The following is a 19554-nucleotide window of genomic DNA, read 5'->3' on the forward strand; positions in this document are numbered from 1 at the left end:
TCCTTTAGAATTGCATTCTGATCAAGGACGAAATTTTGAATCAGAATTATGGCAATAATTAATGAAAATGTTGGGTATTAAGAAAACTCGCACTACGCCTCTCCATCCACAATCAGACGGAACGATCGAAAGACACAATAGAGCTATTTGTCGATATCTTTCTATGTTTGTTGCTGATAATCAAAAAGATTGGGATACTTTAATTCCTCTATTCCTGTTAGCCTACAGAAGTTCTGAACATGAAGCAACTGGTTCTTCTCCATCTATGATGAGCACCGGTAAAGAAATGAAGCTTCCTCAGGATCTTATTTTCGGAAGATTGCGTCCCTGCGAAGAAGAACGTTCATCCCTGACGTACATCGAAAATTTAAGAGAAAAATTAGAATTAGAAGTCCAGGCTCGATATGCATGCTACTGGGACAATTTTCGAAAAAGGTGACCCAGTATGGTTATACAATCCCACACGCAAGAAAGGACTTTGTCCGAAACTTCAACGAAACTGGGAAGGCCCGTACACCGTCTTGAAGAAAATAATTGATCTAGTCTACCGCGTCCAGTTTTCAGCTAGAAGTAAACCCAAGGTAGTTCATATCGAGAGATTAGCCCCATATCATGGAACTGATCCACCCTGTTGGCTTCAACCAGATCCTGGTAGACCAGTTATTCGAGGCGAATAACTATAAAGGAGGGAGCAGTGTTATCGACAGTTCCGTAGATTGATCCTACATAGAAAAAGTCCCTTGACTAATTAGTCAAGTAATTGAGTATTTAAAGTTGATATTGTAGTTGTCATTGAGTTTAATAATTGTAATATTGTTCGAGTTCAATAAAGTTATTTACAAGAAGTGTAACACTATTATAAAATTAAAAATAAAATAGAATAAACAAAAAAAAAGTAACCGTAAAAAACTTTTAACCACAATCTACGATGATCTTTCCACATCCTCAACTTATCATTTTGTTCCTGGTCTGCAGAAAAAGACAGTCGTGTCTTGGCTACGGGGTAACACCCGCTGCACTCATCATAATCCCACGTGGAGAATCAACGTTGAAATAAACACATTATTTGTTGCCAAATTACGTTGTTGCCTTTATCTTCAAGTACGTTTACTTGTATAACATTCCCAATACTTGTATACACAATTGATGGATTCGACCGTTACTTGATGAAAATTCATTTTATCTAACAATAAAACACTGAAAACTTTTATTTTCACTATTTCCACAAAATTTATTAAAAATTATTGTCACTACAGCTGTTTCGGCAGATTGCCTTTTTCAAGTGATTGTGATTGCCATCACTTGAGAAAGGTACTCTGTCGAAACACTGCAGTGCAGTGGCGGCCGGTCAGGGTCGGCAGGGTCGGCAGTGCCGACCCACACATTATGGACACATTGTAGATTTTCTAAATATTTAATTTAATCCAGAGTTGATGATATTTGTTTCTGTAAAATAAAAAAAAATCTGTGAGATAATACAGACTAAATTTAATTCATTGTTTTTAAAAGAATTCGATCAATCGGATACGTTACGTGATCCCTACGCGTAAGAAACTTTTTCAAATTAATAATCCCAGCCGTGCATCCGATTGCGATTGTATGAATTCTTTTTTATAAGATCAGCTTCGCTTCGACGGCAAGCCGTCCCTAGATCTACGATTTGAAGCGCTGCGCTGTGGAATATTAGACAACCAATTATACGTTTCACCAAAATTTCACCCGTATTTGAAAGGCAGGGTACGGCACATAAACAATCTGCCGATCGGTGATAGGTAGACACAGCAGCAGGCAAGCCACGTAAATCTAAAGTGCGCTCGGGATGAAATTAATTATGAAATAAAGTAGCTTTTGGAATTTTAAATCTCGGTTAGTTTTCACTGTAGCAGATTTTCGTAAACAGCTTTTGGAAGTTTTTAATTTTATTTTATTAAAAAAGGCGACAATTTTGCAAGTGCTGATATTAACTCGATTCGTGAAACAATCGGTTTGAAAAATTTACTAAATGATTATTCTTTTAATATTTTTTTTACATATTTTTAAGAAAGTGTTTACCCAAACTGATGTGATATTCAATGTTGTTGAAAATCAGTCAACTGACATTATTTATTCCAAAAATAGAATAACAAAGCTGGTAAAAAATCTCAGCGATAGTAATTTTCAATATAATATACACAGTGACGTTTTGGATTCGCTTGATATTTCCGAACACCCCCAAAAAATACAAAAGTATGACACAGATCTCGAAAAACAAGTATACTTTGAAATTTTTGATATTATTATTATTTGTGCAAAAAGATACTCCTTTTTTTCAAATTTTGAAGATTTGCAAATTTTTGAAGCTTTGCAAAAATTTAAAAGTTACGCCAAAGAATTTTCAAAATATTGATTAGACAAGTGTATTAAAACTATGCATCATTCTTTAATCAAATAGACAACTAAAGAAATGAATTAAAAGTTTTATATGCTGATCCAAATATTTTCGGAAGATGGGATAAGCTACAAAATATGTATAATTTTATATACTGCAATTCATTGCAACAAACTGTTCCCGAAATTAATAAATTATTATCATGAATTCTCTCATTGCTACCAACTTTTGCCTTAAGGTGATACAGTAGCGATCAACAGGTAGCAACAAAAATGCGGTCCAATATTCCGAAAGTTCTACGAACTTTAAAAATTGAGGCAACAGTGCGTTGGTGATTCGACACTGACAGTGACGTTTATACTATCAAAAATAATAATTTTTATACAGATAGGGGCGAAATGTTGCCAAGTCAGTGACGTTCGATTTCTTGTTAAAAAAAAATCGATTTTTGGTAGTTTCAATGTGACACAAAGTCTAGGCACGGGATAAAAAAGTTTATTTGAAGAAAGTGTATTTTTTTGTCTTTCTTAATGGCGGTACAGGCTCCTTTTTGCAATATTTTATTTAGTTATAGAGTAATTTCCACATACTAACATATTTCTGAAATTGGGGTCTGTATCGTCATTCTTTATTATATTACGAATAAGTGTGCCAAATATCTCCACAAAATATTCAAAATTACAGCCGCAATCTTGGAACGCGTTTGTTGCTACCTGTTGATCGCTACTGTTTCCTCTTAAATGAACGGGATTTTTTTGTCTCAAAAGTGTCAAAACGTATTGTCGAAACACCATGAAACAAAAGAGTATGTCAAGCTTTTCTCAAATGTCAATAGAAAAAAACTATTAAAATATCTCCAACACATTAATAAATTTTACGATGATGTTATAACCCATTTTGCTACGTCCAAACAACATAGACTAAAGTTAATTTATAAACATGTTTAGGATCTAAATCTAAATCTAATGTGAAAAAAACAAAAAAAAATAAATAAAAAAAAAAACAAAAACCAAAAATCAAAAATCTTCTATGATGATTGAAAACTTTCAATTAGATGGTATACCTATCTGAGGAGACAAAAACCTTGCCGACCCTGTCCCTAAAGCCACGAGCCGCCACTGCTGCAGTGACAGTAATTATTCTTAATAATCTTGTGGAAATGGTGAAAACAAAAGTTTTATTGTTAGATCGTTAACATTATTTGTTGCGAATTCATATTGTTTGTGCCTGTGCTGGACTATATTTCAACTTGTGTTGCGTGTTAAACATTTTAACCGACGAGAACATTTGAGGGGGTTAGAAGTAAAAGGGTTTAAGTGCACTTTTTTAAACTTTACTTTAAGTACAGATTCGCATACTTAAATAGTATTAGAACTTGGTGGTAAAACGATTTAAGCATATTTCGCCCTACAGTCGCGATAATATCGCCATTACATTTAGTTCACTGAAAACAATTGTAGTTTGCTTTGGTAGTAAACAGGTTTAACCGTGCGCTTGAACCGTTTGACCACAAAACCATTTTTAGTATTCTGTAAAAACAAATAGTAATAAATGGGTTTAAGTGCGCTTTAACCATTTTACCACAAGACTATATTTAGTATTCTGTAATGTGTAAACACATGTTAATACAGGATTAATTTCAAGTAAATAAATATTAGATTTGTGACCAATTTTGAAGACTAATTAAGTATTATGCAACGTGACAGTTGTAGTTACATTGTGGATAACAGCTGGGACACAAATGATTAGTAATATGTAGTTAGTGTGTGTAAGAAGCTATAATAAACATAGTAACAAAGTGGTCTTATGCCGGAAGAAGACGAAGAGGAAGACCGAAGTCCAAATGGCTGGAAGAGGTGAAGCGAGATCTAGAGGACATGGGAATTAGAAATGCAGAAGAAAGAGCAAGAGACAGAAGGAGCTGGAACCGGATATGTAATGGAGTTTAAGAAAAAGAAGAATGGAGGACTGATCCACCTCGAAAACATGGATCTAGAGAGCCTGTAAAGGCGGCGCTACCCCCACGGGGGTGTTGTAGCCACTATATATAATATTTAGTTAACATCTGCACTTTAACCGTTTTACCAGTAACATTTATCAACACCATGTACTGATTCAAGTACATTTTTTTAATAATTGAAAAAATAATATACCCTTATATTTTTATCTTTTTATAGTACATTGTACACTAGACATATTTTAGTTTAATGACTCCTAGAATTTATAAAACTCAAACAACTTTGAAGCTGATTATCTCAGAACAATCAAAACTGCACTTAAACCCTTTTACGTCTGACCCCCTCATTTTAAACTTGTTTAAACATTATTCACTGTATCGTATATTTGCATTTTTATCACTTATACCATTTCATTTGTTGTGAATAATAATTGTATTAATTTCACTTTTACTGTGTATAATTGACGTGCCGATTTTACTAACGGTATTAATTTCATTATTCATTGCATGCGTATTTTATTACTGATTCTATTTTGAATTGTTTTGGTATGATGAACTGGCATACTCAATTCCTCACTGGTATGGCGTGTAAATGCTAATGAAATACCACCAGAGAGAAGCTAAATACACTTTATGCACGATCGGGCGGTAAAGTCCATATTTATTATGTATGTTACAGTTCAAGTTGATTATCCAGTTGGAGTTGACTTTTCCTAGTTCGAGTCTACTCAAACGGCTGGTTTTAGTAAAAGTTGATTATAAATATAAAATGAAGATTTTTATTCAACATTTACTAGTAAAAGTAGACTCCAACTAGTTAAAGTATACTCTTCCCAATGCCATTTAGTAAGAGTTGATTCACACAAACAACCGATTCTAGAAATTATTGTATATTATGTCCAGATCGTGATATTTATAGTCCAGGCTGTATCGTCGCCCCCGTTAGGTAAATTATTCCAGTTCGATTCTTTTGCACAAACTTACTCAAAAAGAGTTTAAAAAAAGAGAAAAATTGTTTAAACAACTTTTTTAAACAAATTCCCAAAAAGAAATTCACTTCGGACTTTTTTTTACATCATTTGGGTCATTCATAGCAAAAGAGGTATTTTGTGATTTTTCTGTGAAATTTATTGTTCTCGAGTTATACGCGATTTAAAATTTGAAAAATGCGAAAATGGCCATTTTCAAGGCTTAAAAACTCAGTTAAAAATTATTAGAAAGTCAGAAAGTCACCAAATCAAATTTAGTGACCCCCCTACAAGGTACTGAAGAAATATTTGTCATTGTATTGAGGCGGCTGTTAATGTGAGTGCGACTGAGATGCACCATTGGACGGTCGGAATGGAGGATCTTACTGGCACTCACATTGACGGCCGCCTCAATACGCTTTTAGCGCTCATTGTTGATAATTAAAAATAACAGCTTAGTAGTAAAATAATGACAAAAATTTCTTCAGAATCTTGTAGGAGGGGCTTTAAACTTTGATTAGGTGACTTTCTGACTTTCATAATAGTTCTTAATCGAGTTATTAAACATTATGGTCATTTCGCATTTTTCAAATTTTAAATCGCGTGTAACTCGAAAATTATCAATTTTAGACAAAATCACAAGAGACCTTTTTTGCTCCGAATGACCAAAATAATCTAAAAAAAATTGTCCGGAGTGAAATACTTAGTTATTTATAAAACAGTTCGTAAAGTATGTTTTTTGCGCACGCACGCGAAGTTAAGCGCACGAGCGGGGCGAGTGCTATACATCGCCTAAGTGCGCAAAAAGTACTTCACGCACAGTTTCATACAATATTTTATCTAGCAAAAAAACAAATACAAAAACTGCAACTCTTCGTCACTGGAATACATTCCTATTTTATAATTTTTTAGAACTTTGACATTTAAAAATTCAAACTTCTGTCAAACCACAAAACTGTCAAAACTTTTTTGTAATTTATTGCTCACATGTCATCACCATGACAAGGCGAAAGTTAAGGATATTTGATTATATGAAAGTGTGGTAAAAACAGTGCAAAAAAGTAAATCCCATTTAATAGATATTTATGATATAAGTGTTAAAAGTACACGTTTAAGGCACGCATGTGAAAGTTTGCAGAATGAGCGATAGCGAGTTCTGCAATTCACATGAGTGCCTTAAAAATGTACTTTTTAACACGCATATCATACAATATTTTTTCTACAAACGTAATTACAGGACAATATCTACAAAAACTTTTACCTGAAATTGACTGACATTCCATTTTTATATTTTTTTGACATTACATCAAAATTGTCTATACGGTCAATACGAGGTCAATACGAATTGAGGTGCCATAAAATTTTTTTAAAGCACTAATGCCTTAAAGTAGTATTTTTAACGCTCGTATGGAGTGCTAAAAATTGCATTTTTAACACGGTTGTAGAAAAAATACATTATTACTTCAGGCACACTTTAAACCCTTCATGTACTGCTATCTATATTTACAATTTTCACACAATAAAAACATACATAATATGAGGTAGAGTAGATAAGAATTATTTTTGTGAATTTGGTTAACAAAAATTGGCCAAACAATTTTTCGACCGCGGTACCGCCTGACACTGTGTATTTGTTATAAGGATGTAGGTATTTGTTTGAGTAAGTTTGTGCAAAAAAATCGAATCAGAATAATTTACCTAATGGGGGCGACGTTACAACCTGGACTAATAAGTAGTTGAAACGGTCAAAACAAAGAGACGCACACTCATCAAAAATGCACGTGAGATTATACTCGTATAAATTGTATAATCTACTTTTACTAACAAGGGTTAGGAAGAGTCAACTTCAACTAGTAAAAGTTGATTTAAATTTTTCAAATCAACTTTTACTGCTCGTTTCAGTTGGAGTTGACTCGAACTAGGAAAAGTCAACTCTAACTGAGAATCAACTTGAACTGTAACATGTATATGTTAAACGGGCTCCACACTCTCGGCGAAGTTACTTCGCCAAAGTTGACCGAAGTCCGAAGTACCCTCTCTACACACTCGTTTGAAGTGCGATACCGACAAAGAGCGGTGCGATACCGACAAAGATCCCTTTGACTAGACCGACAGATTTCGGAAGTAGAACGAAGTTAGGCAAAGTTACACAAGGTGGCCGTCTACACTCTCGTACTTGTTGAACCTCGATCGACTTCGGCGAGAGTGAAGTGCGGGATTTACATTTTAAGTTGATTCTCAGATCGAGTTGACTATTCCTAGTTCGAGTCAACTCCAACTGAAACGAGCAGTAAGAGTTGATTTGAAAAATTTAATTCAACTTTTACTAGTTGAAGTAGACTCTTCCTAACCCTTGTTAGTAAAAGTAGATTATACGATTTATACGAGTATAATCTCACGTGATTTTTTGATGAGTGTGCGTCTCTTTGTTTTGACCGTTTCAACTACTTATCACGATTTAGTCCTGGCTGTATCTTGTGTATCGTCGCCCTCGTTAGGTAAATTATTTAGATTCGATCTTTTTGCACAAACTTACTCAAAAAGAGGTCCTTAGAACAAATTCACAGGGTGCCAGGCGGTACCATGGTCGAAAAATTGTTTAATAGTTATTTATGTACCAAGTCAGTAAAGTGACTCTTTATCGAACGAGTCTGATATTACGAACAGAGGGAGAGAAGTGAGTAACAGATGAGTTCGATAAAGAGTCTTTACTGATGTGGTGCATACAAAATTTTATCGCCAATCATAAAAAAAATAACACTTACTTACAATTTAAGAAATTTTTCAATTTTAAACGAAATAAAAATTTCGTATGACAGTAATGACAGATGACTTTTGCATGATGGCAGGTTTCGACGTTTAATCGATAGTTATCAATATTGAATACTTAATTACTAAATCTGTAAAGTTTTGATTTATTTTGTATGAATATAATTGCAAAATACTACAGAATTTCACTTTTTGACATAAATTTTATTAATAATCACGTAAATTTTGTACAATATTTTTAATAATTAAAGTAAATAAATTTTAAGTTCACTCAAATAAGTAATCAATTGCTGCCGTCGACCACTTACATTCAATCTCGGTTAATTTGATCAATAATCGCGCAGGTAAAGTAAAATTCTTCTTTTAGTACAATAAAGTGTTACTTTACTGCCGCAAATGAGGGCAAATGAGTACAATAATGAATGACTTTAGTGATGGTTGGCGATAAACATTATTTTTTTAAACAAATTCGCAATAGTTATTTATGAAACAGTTCGTGAAGTATGCTTTTTGCGAACGCACGCGATTTTTATACATCGCGTAAGTCATAGAGCATTAAAAACTAATCACTAATCGTGCAAGGAATTTTGTATCTTTATTAATAAGTTATCATTAAAACAGTTGTGCATAAAAATTTGTATGTATTTCGGGCGTAGACAGCGTTTATGGACCTTACGTGTTAATAATAATAATACGTCGCGGTCCATAAACGCCTATTTTACGTCCTTGATACATAAATAACTATTAACGACAAAATCTGGATAAATAATAAAAAATCAGCCAGAGTTAGGAGTGGTACCGAACACGAATCACATAATGGCAGATAATTGTGACTGAGAGACTCAGCTCTAAAACCGATGAAGTAATTGGAGCTGTAGTATACAGTAGAAAACCAAGGTTCAGCCTTAGTGAAAGTCTTGGTAATTACTCCACTGTCTTCCATGCAGAAATATATGCTACAAAAAGGTCTGCAGGAATATTAAAAAAGAACTGCAAGGACAGATCTGCAAGAAGCACAGCCAAGATACTGGACTGGGTGGACCGGGTGAAACGTAATCACTGATACAAACAAGTAATTCCTCAACATACGAAGACTTTTGCAGATGAACCTTCGAAGAAGAGATCCAAAATCTACTAAAAATAAATAGCAATCTCAAGGGGCACAATGAATACAATCACACTCAACGAAAAAGGTACGTAATATCAATAAAAATGTTAATTCAGACAACAAACGCAATACTTAAAATTTGTCCAATTCTTCGTTTTATTGGAACAACAAAGCGATGTTCATCAATTTATTTTCGTTAGTTGAGCCAATGTATTACGTTTATTGAATGGATCAACATTCATTATGTATACCATAATATCACTTTATTGATATTACGAACTCTGTTCATTGAGTCAACGAACACTATTCATTGAAACAACAACGTCGTTAATTGACCGACGAAGATTATTCGTTGTGTCAATAACAGTGTTATTTGTCCTAACGTATTTCGTTTATTTCTACAATTATTTCCGTTTATTCTTACAATTAATTCCGTTCATTCCCACAATAAATACGGTTATTCTTACAATCAGTTTCGTTCATTCCTACTATGAACGTATTTTATATTAATAATTACTGAATGCATTAGCCCAATGTATGATATTGATTAATAATAATTTTTTAAATCCCCCTTTGTTGTCCTAAACCTAATGGACTTTACACTGTGTGATTTCTCATAATAAGAGAAATCATATTATGATTTCACTTATAGAGTGAGCTGGAATAAGTGTTACACTCACGCACCCCCTTATTAACTTATTTATTTTTAGCACATAAGCAAACGCTCGGACAGGTCGATTTTTAAAATAATCAAAGTATATTATAACATCAATGTTTCGAACTTTACACGATTCCTCTTAAGGTGACAGGCATAACTTTGATTTTTTTAAATGGGAAAGTACATCATGTGACAACTCATTTAAAAGCGTTTGAAATATTGATTCCAAAAATGTATATCACTTTAATCCTTTTTGCGAGCGCAGGTGCAAAATTTCGATCGAATTCTTTTTAAACGCATTCATTTTTTTTTAATCCTGAGAAAACTAGTAAGTATTTTTGAAAAATTTAAACGCAGAATAAAAGATTACATTATTACCAAGGGCTGAAAGTCCCTTAGAATAAACAAAGTTTCTTTTGAATGGTATATTTGAAATTAAAAATCATACTAAATTTTCTCTTTTTCGCCCCTGTGACTTATTAAAATAATCATTATAGAAGTTCTTAGGGACTTCGGACCCTCGATAATACTGTAATATTTTATTCTGCGTTTAAATTTTTAAAAATACTAATTAGTTTTCTCAGGATTCAAAAAAAATTTAAAAAGAATTCGACCGAAATTTCACGATAATAGACACACGAAAACTTCCTTCTACTATGGACTACGCTTGGAAACGAAATGAAATTATTATTCCGCACTTCGGCAGAGGTAACAGCATTGTTTAATAAAGAATTCTTTTTTAAACAATAGTAACACAGAGAAGCTAGGGGTATCACGATAAGGAAAAGCCGTTACATTTCAAATGGTCAAGCAAAACACTTATTGTCTCAACAACTACGTTTATTGTCACCATGTACGCATTGATTGTGGTTATTAAACGCAGTAGTAGATTGATTACTGCAATCGTTGTCACAACAATCAATTTACATATATACAATAATCATATATTACTCTATATTAACAACATTTGTACATTGTTTTAATGAAATCTGTATGTTGTCACGATAAACCAAGGTAATTGCTTGTCATCTACGAGATCAAGAAAGTGAGTTGCTGCCAGAATTAACATTGTTTATTAAATATATGAAACTAAGTTATTGGCTGAATAAATTGAGTGTTATTGATTAATGTACTCTAGTTATTTTCACAATTATTATTCAATCATTGTGACAATAAAAAAATACATTCGTCAATGTCTAAAAGTTCGTTGAAACAAAAAATTAAATAGTTGTTACAACGAAATACTATTCAATAATTACTGTTAATCAATATTACGAACTAAATTTTTTTGAGTGCAGACTGACAGAAAGTGCGAATTGACGATTTTGTCAGGATGAAGAAGAGAGGGTGAAATACTTTCTATACAACAGTCCAGGGTTAGATAAAATAAGGCTCAATACATTTGAGCATTATTAACTCGAGCCTTATGACATAGTTAATTAAGTGTTACCAATGGCCATAGTAGACTATTTCAGTGGCGGCTGGTCTGTAAGTGAAGGGCGAGGTCATATCCGGTGGTTCAAGATTTTTTTGGAAAAACAAGACCTACAAATCCCATTTTAAATAATTTCTTATTCCATCATCTGTATTGGTTTCTTATAACTTATTTAGCAATATGTTGTTTAAATTTAAGCGGATCTTTATTTGACAAGTAAATATGAAATAAGTAAAAGGAACAAGTCTTCATTACTAATTGTCAAATAAATCAGATAAATAGTATGATATAATATGTAATTATAACAGTCAGAATATCAACAAACTACTTAAACTCAAAACCTAAAATAAATAAAACTTACACTTTTATGCGGATGTAAAAAGTAAATCGATTCTCCTGGCCTTAGATTTTGCGAAATAATCGATCACTTGCTCGTTGAAATTTGTGATCGTTCGAATTAAAGATTTCTCCATAGTTAACATAGCTAAAGCACACAACCTGTCCTCTCCCATAGTATTTCTTAAAAACGTCTTGATGCATTTTAACGTAGAAAAGCAACGTTCACTTTCCACTGTAGTCATCCACTATACGCACTATCTAATTGCATTCGGATGTCGGCACGGCCCAGAGTTGGCCGTGCACTTTTCATGTGATTACCAGACAAAGAATGTTTTTTTTTATTTTACCTTTCAAGTGTTTTAAATCAGTAACCCCCGTTTTGCACCACACTGGATCGTTAGAAAATAGTAAACACGGAAAACAATAAAATGCATTCGATACCTGACATCCACAAAGCCAGTCTGACAATTCATACATATTTTGGCGAAAATACCGATGAACAGGTTTATTTTTGTCCATTGTAGTCTGTTTGATTTCAAGACACGGTTTTGGAATTCCGCAATCTTTAAACTTCAAACGTTCATTAAAATTTAATTTCATTTGGCGTTGGAGTTCATTTATACTAACCACTACCGAAATTTTATAAAAATCTATAATAAAATAATAATAATCTCACGAACGCACTTAACTTTGAAATTCCGAACTAATCTTACTCCCTGCGTAGATAGTCACGAAAACGTTACCTACGGTCTACGGTCCGGTCAATGACCACGATTTAGTATTACAACTTGCATAAGTGCGTATTTTCGTGAACGTTCGGAATCCCAATGCTGTATTCTCACAGTGAGGTCAAATAAATTTCTTGACCATCGTGAATATTCGTATTTAGATGTTTAAGAGTAGTATTGCGGTAAATAAATTTGGCTTTTCGGTAACTTTGAACGATACTATTGTATTCCGAACACAGAATGACAGTATTTTTAATACAGAAAATTTTCTTTTTTTAAGGAAATAATTACATTATAATCGTTTGATTGTACAATTATTACAGGGAGGTCATTGACCAATTGACCTAAAGGGATAACCGCCACTGGACTATTTTACAAATTCTCGGCTGGTAGGCCAACTTTAACGTAAGTATGAGCTACGAATGACCTCTTAGGTCAAGTCGAACTCATAATATGCTTAATATTATTAAATCTAACCCAACCTACAGAGATAAGAAACATAATAGGTTACGAAGTTGTGAGGCAATTTAAGTACTTAGACTCCGTTATTATTAAGAGCGGAGGATGCGAAGACGACATCCGTCGACGCATCACAATGGCCAGATCGGCAACAGCCAAGCTCACAAAAATATGGAAGAACACAATTACAAACAACACAAAATTACGCCTTGTCCGAGCATTGATATTTCCTATTGCTAACTACATTTCAAAAACTTGGACGATCAAAAAACCCGATTCGAAGCGTATAATGGCATTTGAAATGTGGGTCTACCGCAGAATGTTGCTCATACCATGGACCTCACACCGCACAAATAATTCAATTCTAGCAGAATAACATAAAAACTAGACTCACCACAACTATCAACCAAAATATACTGAGATAATTTTTAGATATAACTAGAAGAAGAGAAGGAATGGAATGAGTGATAGTTGAAGGCAACGTACGGAGCAAAAGATCCAGAGGAAGCTCTCCAGTAAAATGATTGGACTAAATTAAGAACATGACTGATTATCCATTCTCAGCAAAACAATACGTACAGGAGAGAGATAATCGGGCAGAAATGGTCAAATAAATTACATGACGACACTACATCCTATATAGGAGGAGAAAATATAGAGGAGGAGGAACCTACTAAATGAAATAATTGATCTAATAGTGCTGGTGGTGCCCATTCGAGTCTGCGATCAAGAGTTACTTCTGCTATAATGTCTTTGATACTGTAATTCTACATAGTTATGTCTTACAAAATATGTGCCATGTATTTTTACCATAGGTAATTATGTGCATTCATTCGTATGCGTTGTAGCGCAATGTGCGTTGTGTTTATAAAGAATAATTCATAATTACAACGATTATATACTCACGGACAAAAATATTGCATATTTTATCTGTAATCGTTATTATTTGTTTTTTTTTTAATTTGAAATGTTAAGTATTTTTTTAATTAATTTATTTACCTATTTATTTTGTTTATTTATTTATTTTATTTATTTATTTATTTGATGTATTTTAATTTATTGAAGATAAATAAACGGTTAAAAATAGCCTTTATAACCGAATATGCAATAATGTAACAAATTATAGTATATTAAGTATGGAGAACGGTAAGTGTTTATACCGATCGAAGACAATTGTTTTCTGAGATTATTGTCTGAGATCGGTTACCCTTAACGTTCGACATGCTTATAACGTTTTTTGCACGATTGATACCATTATAAATTATAAAATTAAACATTTTCGTCATATTGACTAGTTTCATTCCTTTTATCAAGATAGATACTTTGGTTGTTAGGTAGTAACTAGGGTGCATAACAACAATGGAGAATTGAGTTTTTATTTAGTTATCAATAATTTTAAGTACAATTTTGATTATTATAAATTAAAATATGAGAGAAAGTGAATTTTAAGAAATTGAACGGGCTTGGGAAGAAGGGTGTTCCGCAATTATTCCCGAAAAATCCAAAATCCGTTATCAAAATACCTACCAAAGTTTTAAAAAATGGTGCGAAGGCAAGAATTTAAGAGTCGAAGAAAAGACTCTATTGGCAATATTTCGTTCAAAGACATATGCAGTTGAAAGCTCCTGGAAGCCTCTGGGCAGAATATTCAATGATTAAATCCACCGTTTCTCTTTATGATGGCATTGATATTTCCAAGTTTTCAACTTTGATCGCGTATTTGAAGAGAAAAAATGTTGGATACTACTAATGTATGCGATTCTGCAGGAGTTTCTGTTAGAAGTGAAACCACAGCCCAAACAAGTGGGATTTCATTAAATAATTTAACAAATTGTACCATAAGTTTCAATATTAATAAATAATTCGTTAGTTTTCTTTATTCTTTCAAAAAATAAATTAAAATTAAGAGATTTTTTAACTCGACGGTAAGTGAATTACTTACCGTCGAGTTGGAGTACTTACCGTCGAGTTGGATTACTTACCGTCGAGTTGCTAGTAAATGTCACCTACTGACGTAAAATCTGTCACGGTAAACAGTCAAAAATGATCAATCGTGCAAAAACAAACATTGCATAGTATGTAAAGTGTGATTTGGCGACTAGACAAATCTTGTTTTGTAGAAATGTCAGTTAGAATATGTCCGTTGGACAGTTTTATTTTTCGATTCTGCAGTTTTCTTGCTGATATGCCACATTTAAGCGAGTTAGTGTGTGCTAGAATTGCTTTAAGAAATGAGGGTTTTTTTTTCTTTTCTCTTTTATGCCTTTTGGGAACTGCGCCCATTTAGCCAGCAACACTTCTTGAAATCGACGCCGACGCCTCACCATACACCAAGACCATTACGAATCCATCTCCGAATCCATTACAAAAACAATCCAGGGTAGGTAAGGGGAAAATAAAAAAACTTTTCTCACCCAGATCGTTCAGGGTGACTAACCACATACTAAGTATTGATACGGGGTATTATTAATTTACGAGACTAATTTTATAATCTAAAGTTTCAATTTACACGACTTAACATAATTTAGCAGAATCCTAAAGATTGACGGTTTGTTCAAAACTAGTAAGTTCATCAGATTAAATGAGGGTTACAGACAAGAAGATATTGCGTGATATCCATCAGTCGACTGTTTCTCGTATAGTAAAGCGATACAATGAGACTGAAGAATACAAACGGCGACCTGGTCAAGGACGAAAAAGATGTACAACGCCAAGAGAAGACCAATATTTACGACTTAAATCTTTACGAAATCGTACACTTACAGCTTCTTATCTCAAAAATGAATTACTAATCATAAGATAAGTTAATGTAAGTGTCAAAACTGTGACTCTAAAACTTAAAGAGGCTGGTTTGAATCCAAAACGGCCTGCCAGAGTTCCACTTCTTCTACCACGACATAAAACTCAAGGGTTGCACTTTGCAAGATCCCACGTTAACTGGAACGAACATCAATGGGGAAGAGTTCTTTTCACAGATGAAACGAGGATACAATTATGGAAGCCAGATGGACGTGATCGAGTATACAAAAGGCTTGGGAACGTTTCGCAGAATGTAATCTTGTACAAAATGTCAGTTTTGGTGACGGTTCCATAATGCTATGGGGTGGCATTAGTTGGGAGAGTCGTACAGAGCTTATTGAGGTGAATATTCGAATGAATGCTGACTGGTACATACGGCACATCCTTGAAGAGCATGTTTTTCCTTATGCCGCACATACCGCAGGAACAGTCATACAATATCTTGAAGATGTTGGGGTTGAGGCTCTAGAGTGGCCACCAATAAGCCCTGATGCAAATCCCATAGAACATATATGGGACATCCTAAAAAGACGTATACGAGTAAGAAATCCAGCTCCAAACTCAATTACAGAATTAAGAAAAGCTGCACAGGAAGAATGGAATCGACTTTCGCAAGAAACCATCCAAAATATTCTGCGGAGCATGGCTAGAAAGATTTAGGCAATCATTACAGCTAGAGGTGGAAATACTAGGTACTAAATTGTTACAATGTTGCCGTAAAAAATTGTTCTGTTGTCTAATTGTTTGTTTTTCTAATTAAACGTTATAAGCAAAATCAGAGTACAGTGGAACCCCGATAAGTCGGCCCCCGATAACCCGGAAGTCCGGCTAACCCGGACCGATTTTCATCAGACAAAAATTTAACAAATAAACAATTTAACAATTTTATCAAATAAAAATGTATGTAGGCCAAATAATATTTCAGAGATAATGTGTATTTGTGTAATTTGAACACATAAGTACAATAGTAAAAATGATTCATGCACACGGCGGCAGCCAGAGCGACCGTCTCAGCTTATCGGAAAGAACAGACACCTGTCTGTATTCCTTTTTCTTTATTTATGTCAAACTGTCTTAGCATTGTTTAAAAAAGACGTGACTATTTAAAAATTCTTGTATTGTGTGTAGTACAGCCTATTAATCACTTCCGTTCTGTAATGTAATCGTGCTTCAGATTGTGTTTGCTTTGTCTACGTAATGGTAACAAAACGTAAAAATGTTGCAGTGACAATGGAAAAGAAACTAGAAACATTAGGTAGGATTGATAAAGACGAATCTTTAAAATAAATTTATTGCAGCATCATAATATGATATTATGCTACCATAGGTCTGGATCCCGCGTATGAAAAAAAAGTTGATTAATAGCAAGCTAAAAATTTATTAATAGCTTAAGGGTGTCTAGTCGGATAAACTTTGATATATGAGAACACTGGAACAGGGGCAGTTTTAATTGTGGAACAGGTCAAAAATTTGGAACGGTCAGAACACGAAAATGGCACATTTGTTTTGTCCGACAGAACAGACATAAACTCTCCGAACAGAGATTAAACTCTCATGCAAAAATCAGACTGCTATTTATCACCTGTCATAATTCCTGTCATTTGACATATTCTACATGTTCCACTCATTAAAACGCCAATTTGGTGATAAATAGCAGTCTGATTTTTGCATGAGAGTTTAATCTCCGTTCGGAGAGTTTAAGTCTGTTCTGTCGGAAAAAATACATGTGCCGTTTTCGTGGTCTGACCGTTCCAAATTTTTAACCTGTTCCACAGTTAAAACTTCCCCTGTTCCAGTGTTCCCATATATTAATGTTTGTCCGACTAGACACCCTTAAGCTAATAACAAATTTTCAGCTTGCTATTTATTAATTTTTTTTTGTACGCAGGATCCAGACCTACCATATTATGGTGTCGGTACATCTCTACAGTATGACTGAGTTTTTTACCAAGAAATGAACAAAACTCTACACTCTATACAACTATACGTAATTTAGATGTGTACTGTGCATATGTGTTTCATGTTTTTGTAATTGTAATGGAGGTTATTTATTAATTTTTACTATATTCTCCGGCTAACCCGGATTTTCGATAACCCGGATCGGCCGCGGTCCCGATTAATCCGAGTTATCGAGGTTCCACTGTATTTCATTAATTTCTCTACAAATTAGTTGTGACTCTGCAATATGCAAGTTTATTGACAATAAATATACGTAGGATAGTCCAGCTCAATTTATAGTCCAGCCTAATTTATTTGGCAATCAAAAGTACAAAAAAAGTAAACAGATATACTTCAACAATAAAATATGCAATATTTTTGTCTGTGAGTGTATTATAAGTAAAAGATTGTGAGCACAGTAATAACTAATTAATAGTTTCCTGAATTCATTTTAGTTCTATTTACTACTTACCATTTGAAATTTTGTTTTCATCCCTTAGCGATTCGTCATTTTTTAAATTACGTAAATGTAAAATCACATGGAAATGCTTAAGTTAAATTTAATTCGTGAAAAACAAACAATTCCAGTATATTTCCATTTATTTCTCGGGAATATTTTCAATTAACTGCCATCAAAAGATTAAGAAAACAAACAACTTACCTGAATAAACAGCCAAGAAGTGACGAGGGCCAAACTACTGTATTGCCCGTTAAACCTATAGTGATAGGCGTAAAACGAGAAATGGTAGAGGTAGAAGAATCTGAAACAGAAGAAAACCGATAAAGCTTTGTTCGCTGCAATTGCTCGGAAATAATTAATTACTAGCTGTTCTGATTTTCACTCCCGGGAAATGGAGAACAATACGCCATTGAAGCCAATCCGGTAGTAGTTTATAGAGAGACGATGCGCCGACTTGAAATATTTACACTTGTTTTTTTTTTAACAACCAGCTGTGTTAGATAAGGGGTTGTTCGAAAATTTATACACTGAAATTTATACATTTTGAAGAACTAAGTTCCGTCAAATACATGTAAGTTATTATGTTTATCCTAACATTTGAATAATAAGTACTTCTAATGTTTCGAAAAACGATAGAGGAAATTTTCTTATTATTTTGAGTAGAAAGTTGGTATTGCTTAGGGGTTATACATTATACTGTTTCTACTACTTTAAAAAAATGTAAAAAGAAAATAGATTTTTTTTAATAAGGATACCATAACATTTAATACTATAGTATTTACAAGAGAACCCCATGAATACAAACATCATAAAAGTTTATGCTCCACTGCAGACAAAGAGAAGGAAGAAGCAATTGAGTTTTATAAGAAAATCAAAAGAATCGTACCGAAAATTCCACAAAGTAGTTCCTGTATTCCACCAGGAAGTTTGTTACGGTTCACTTTTTACTTTTCGCATATTAAATAAATAAATAAAATAAGCAATATAAAATAATAATAATAATTTTAAATTTATAAATAAATTTCATTTAACATAGTAATGTTTAATTTAAAACGCTCAATCTTTTTCTCATGGCTAAAAGGTCTTGTCTGTTTGAACATTCAATCAGCCACTCTGACCATGACCCAAAGAGTTAAATGTCAAAAATCGGTTACTTGACCTTTCAAGGTCCCTTTAACAGAGGCGACTTCCGGCAGGTTGATCCATATTGGTTTTGGTCACGTTTTGAGACTTAAGGGCGCATGTAAAACGGGCTCCACACTCTCGGCGAAGTTACTTCGCCAAAGTTGACCGAAGTCCGACGTACCCTCTCTACACACTCGTTCGAAGTGTGATACCGACAAAGAGCGGTGCGATACCGACAAAGATCCTTTTGACCAGACCGACAGATTTCGGAAGTAGAACGAAGTTAGGCAAAGTTACACAAGGTGGCCGTCTACAGTCTCGTACTTGTTGAATCTCGATCGACTTCGACGAGAGTGTAGTACGGGCTTAAAATTTAGATTTTTAGTTTCATATTTCATGGATTTGTGAAACAAGGTACTAGTACACTTTAGATGACCAAAAAT

At 33.7% G+C, this 19554-nt stretch overlaps 1 protein-coding gene across 2 annotated transcripts in view; it reads right to left on the reverse strand.

Moving 5' to 3' along the window:
* LOC114332134 (membralin) overlaps positions 1-19554 on the reverse strand; it is an 893172-nt gene that overhangs the window by 65177 nt on the left and 808441 nt on the right. For both annotated transcript variants that reach the window (XM_050643070.1, XM_050643069.1), the window contains exon 9: positions 18188-18287. In XM_050643070.1, the coding sequence (XP_050499027.1) occupies positions 18188-18287 (100 nt within the window). The remainder of the gene's footprint in view (positions 1-18187; positions 18288-19554) is intronic.

The sequence above is a fragment of the Diabrotica virgifera genome, chromosome 2 (genome assembly GCF_917563875.1).
Source record: "Diabrotica virgifera virgifera chromosome 2, PGI_DIABVI_V3a".
Classification (NCBI taxonomy): domain Eukaryota; kingdom Metazoa; phylum Arthropoda; class Insecta; order Coleoptera; family Chrysomelidae; genus Diabrotica; species Diabrotica virgifera.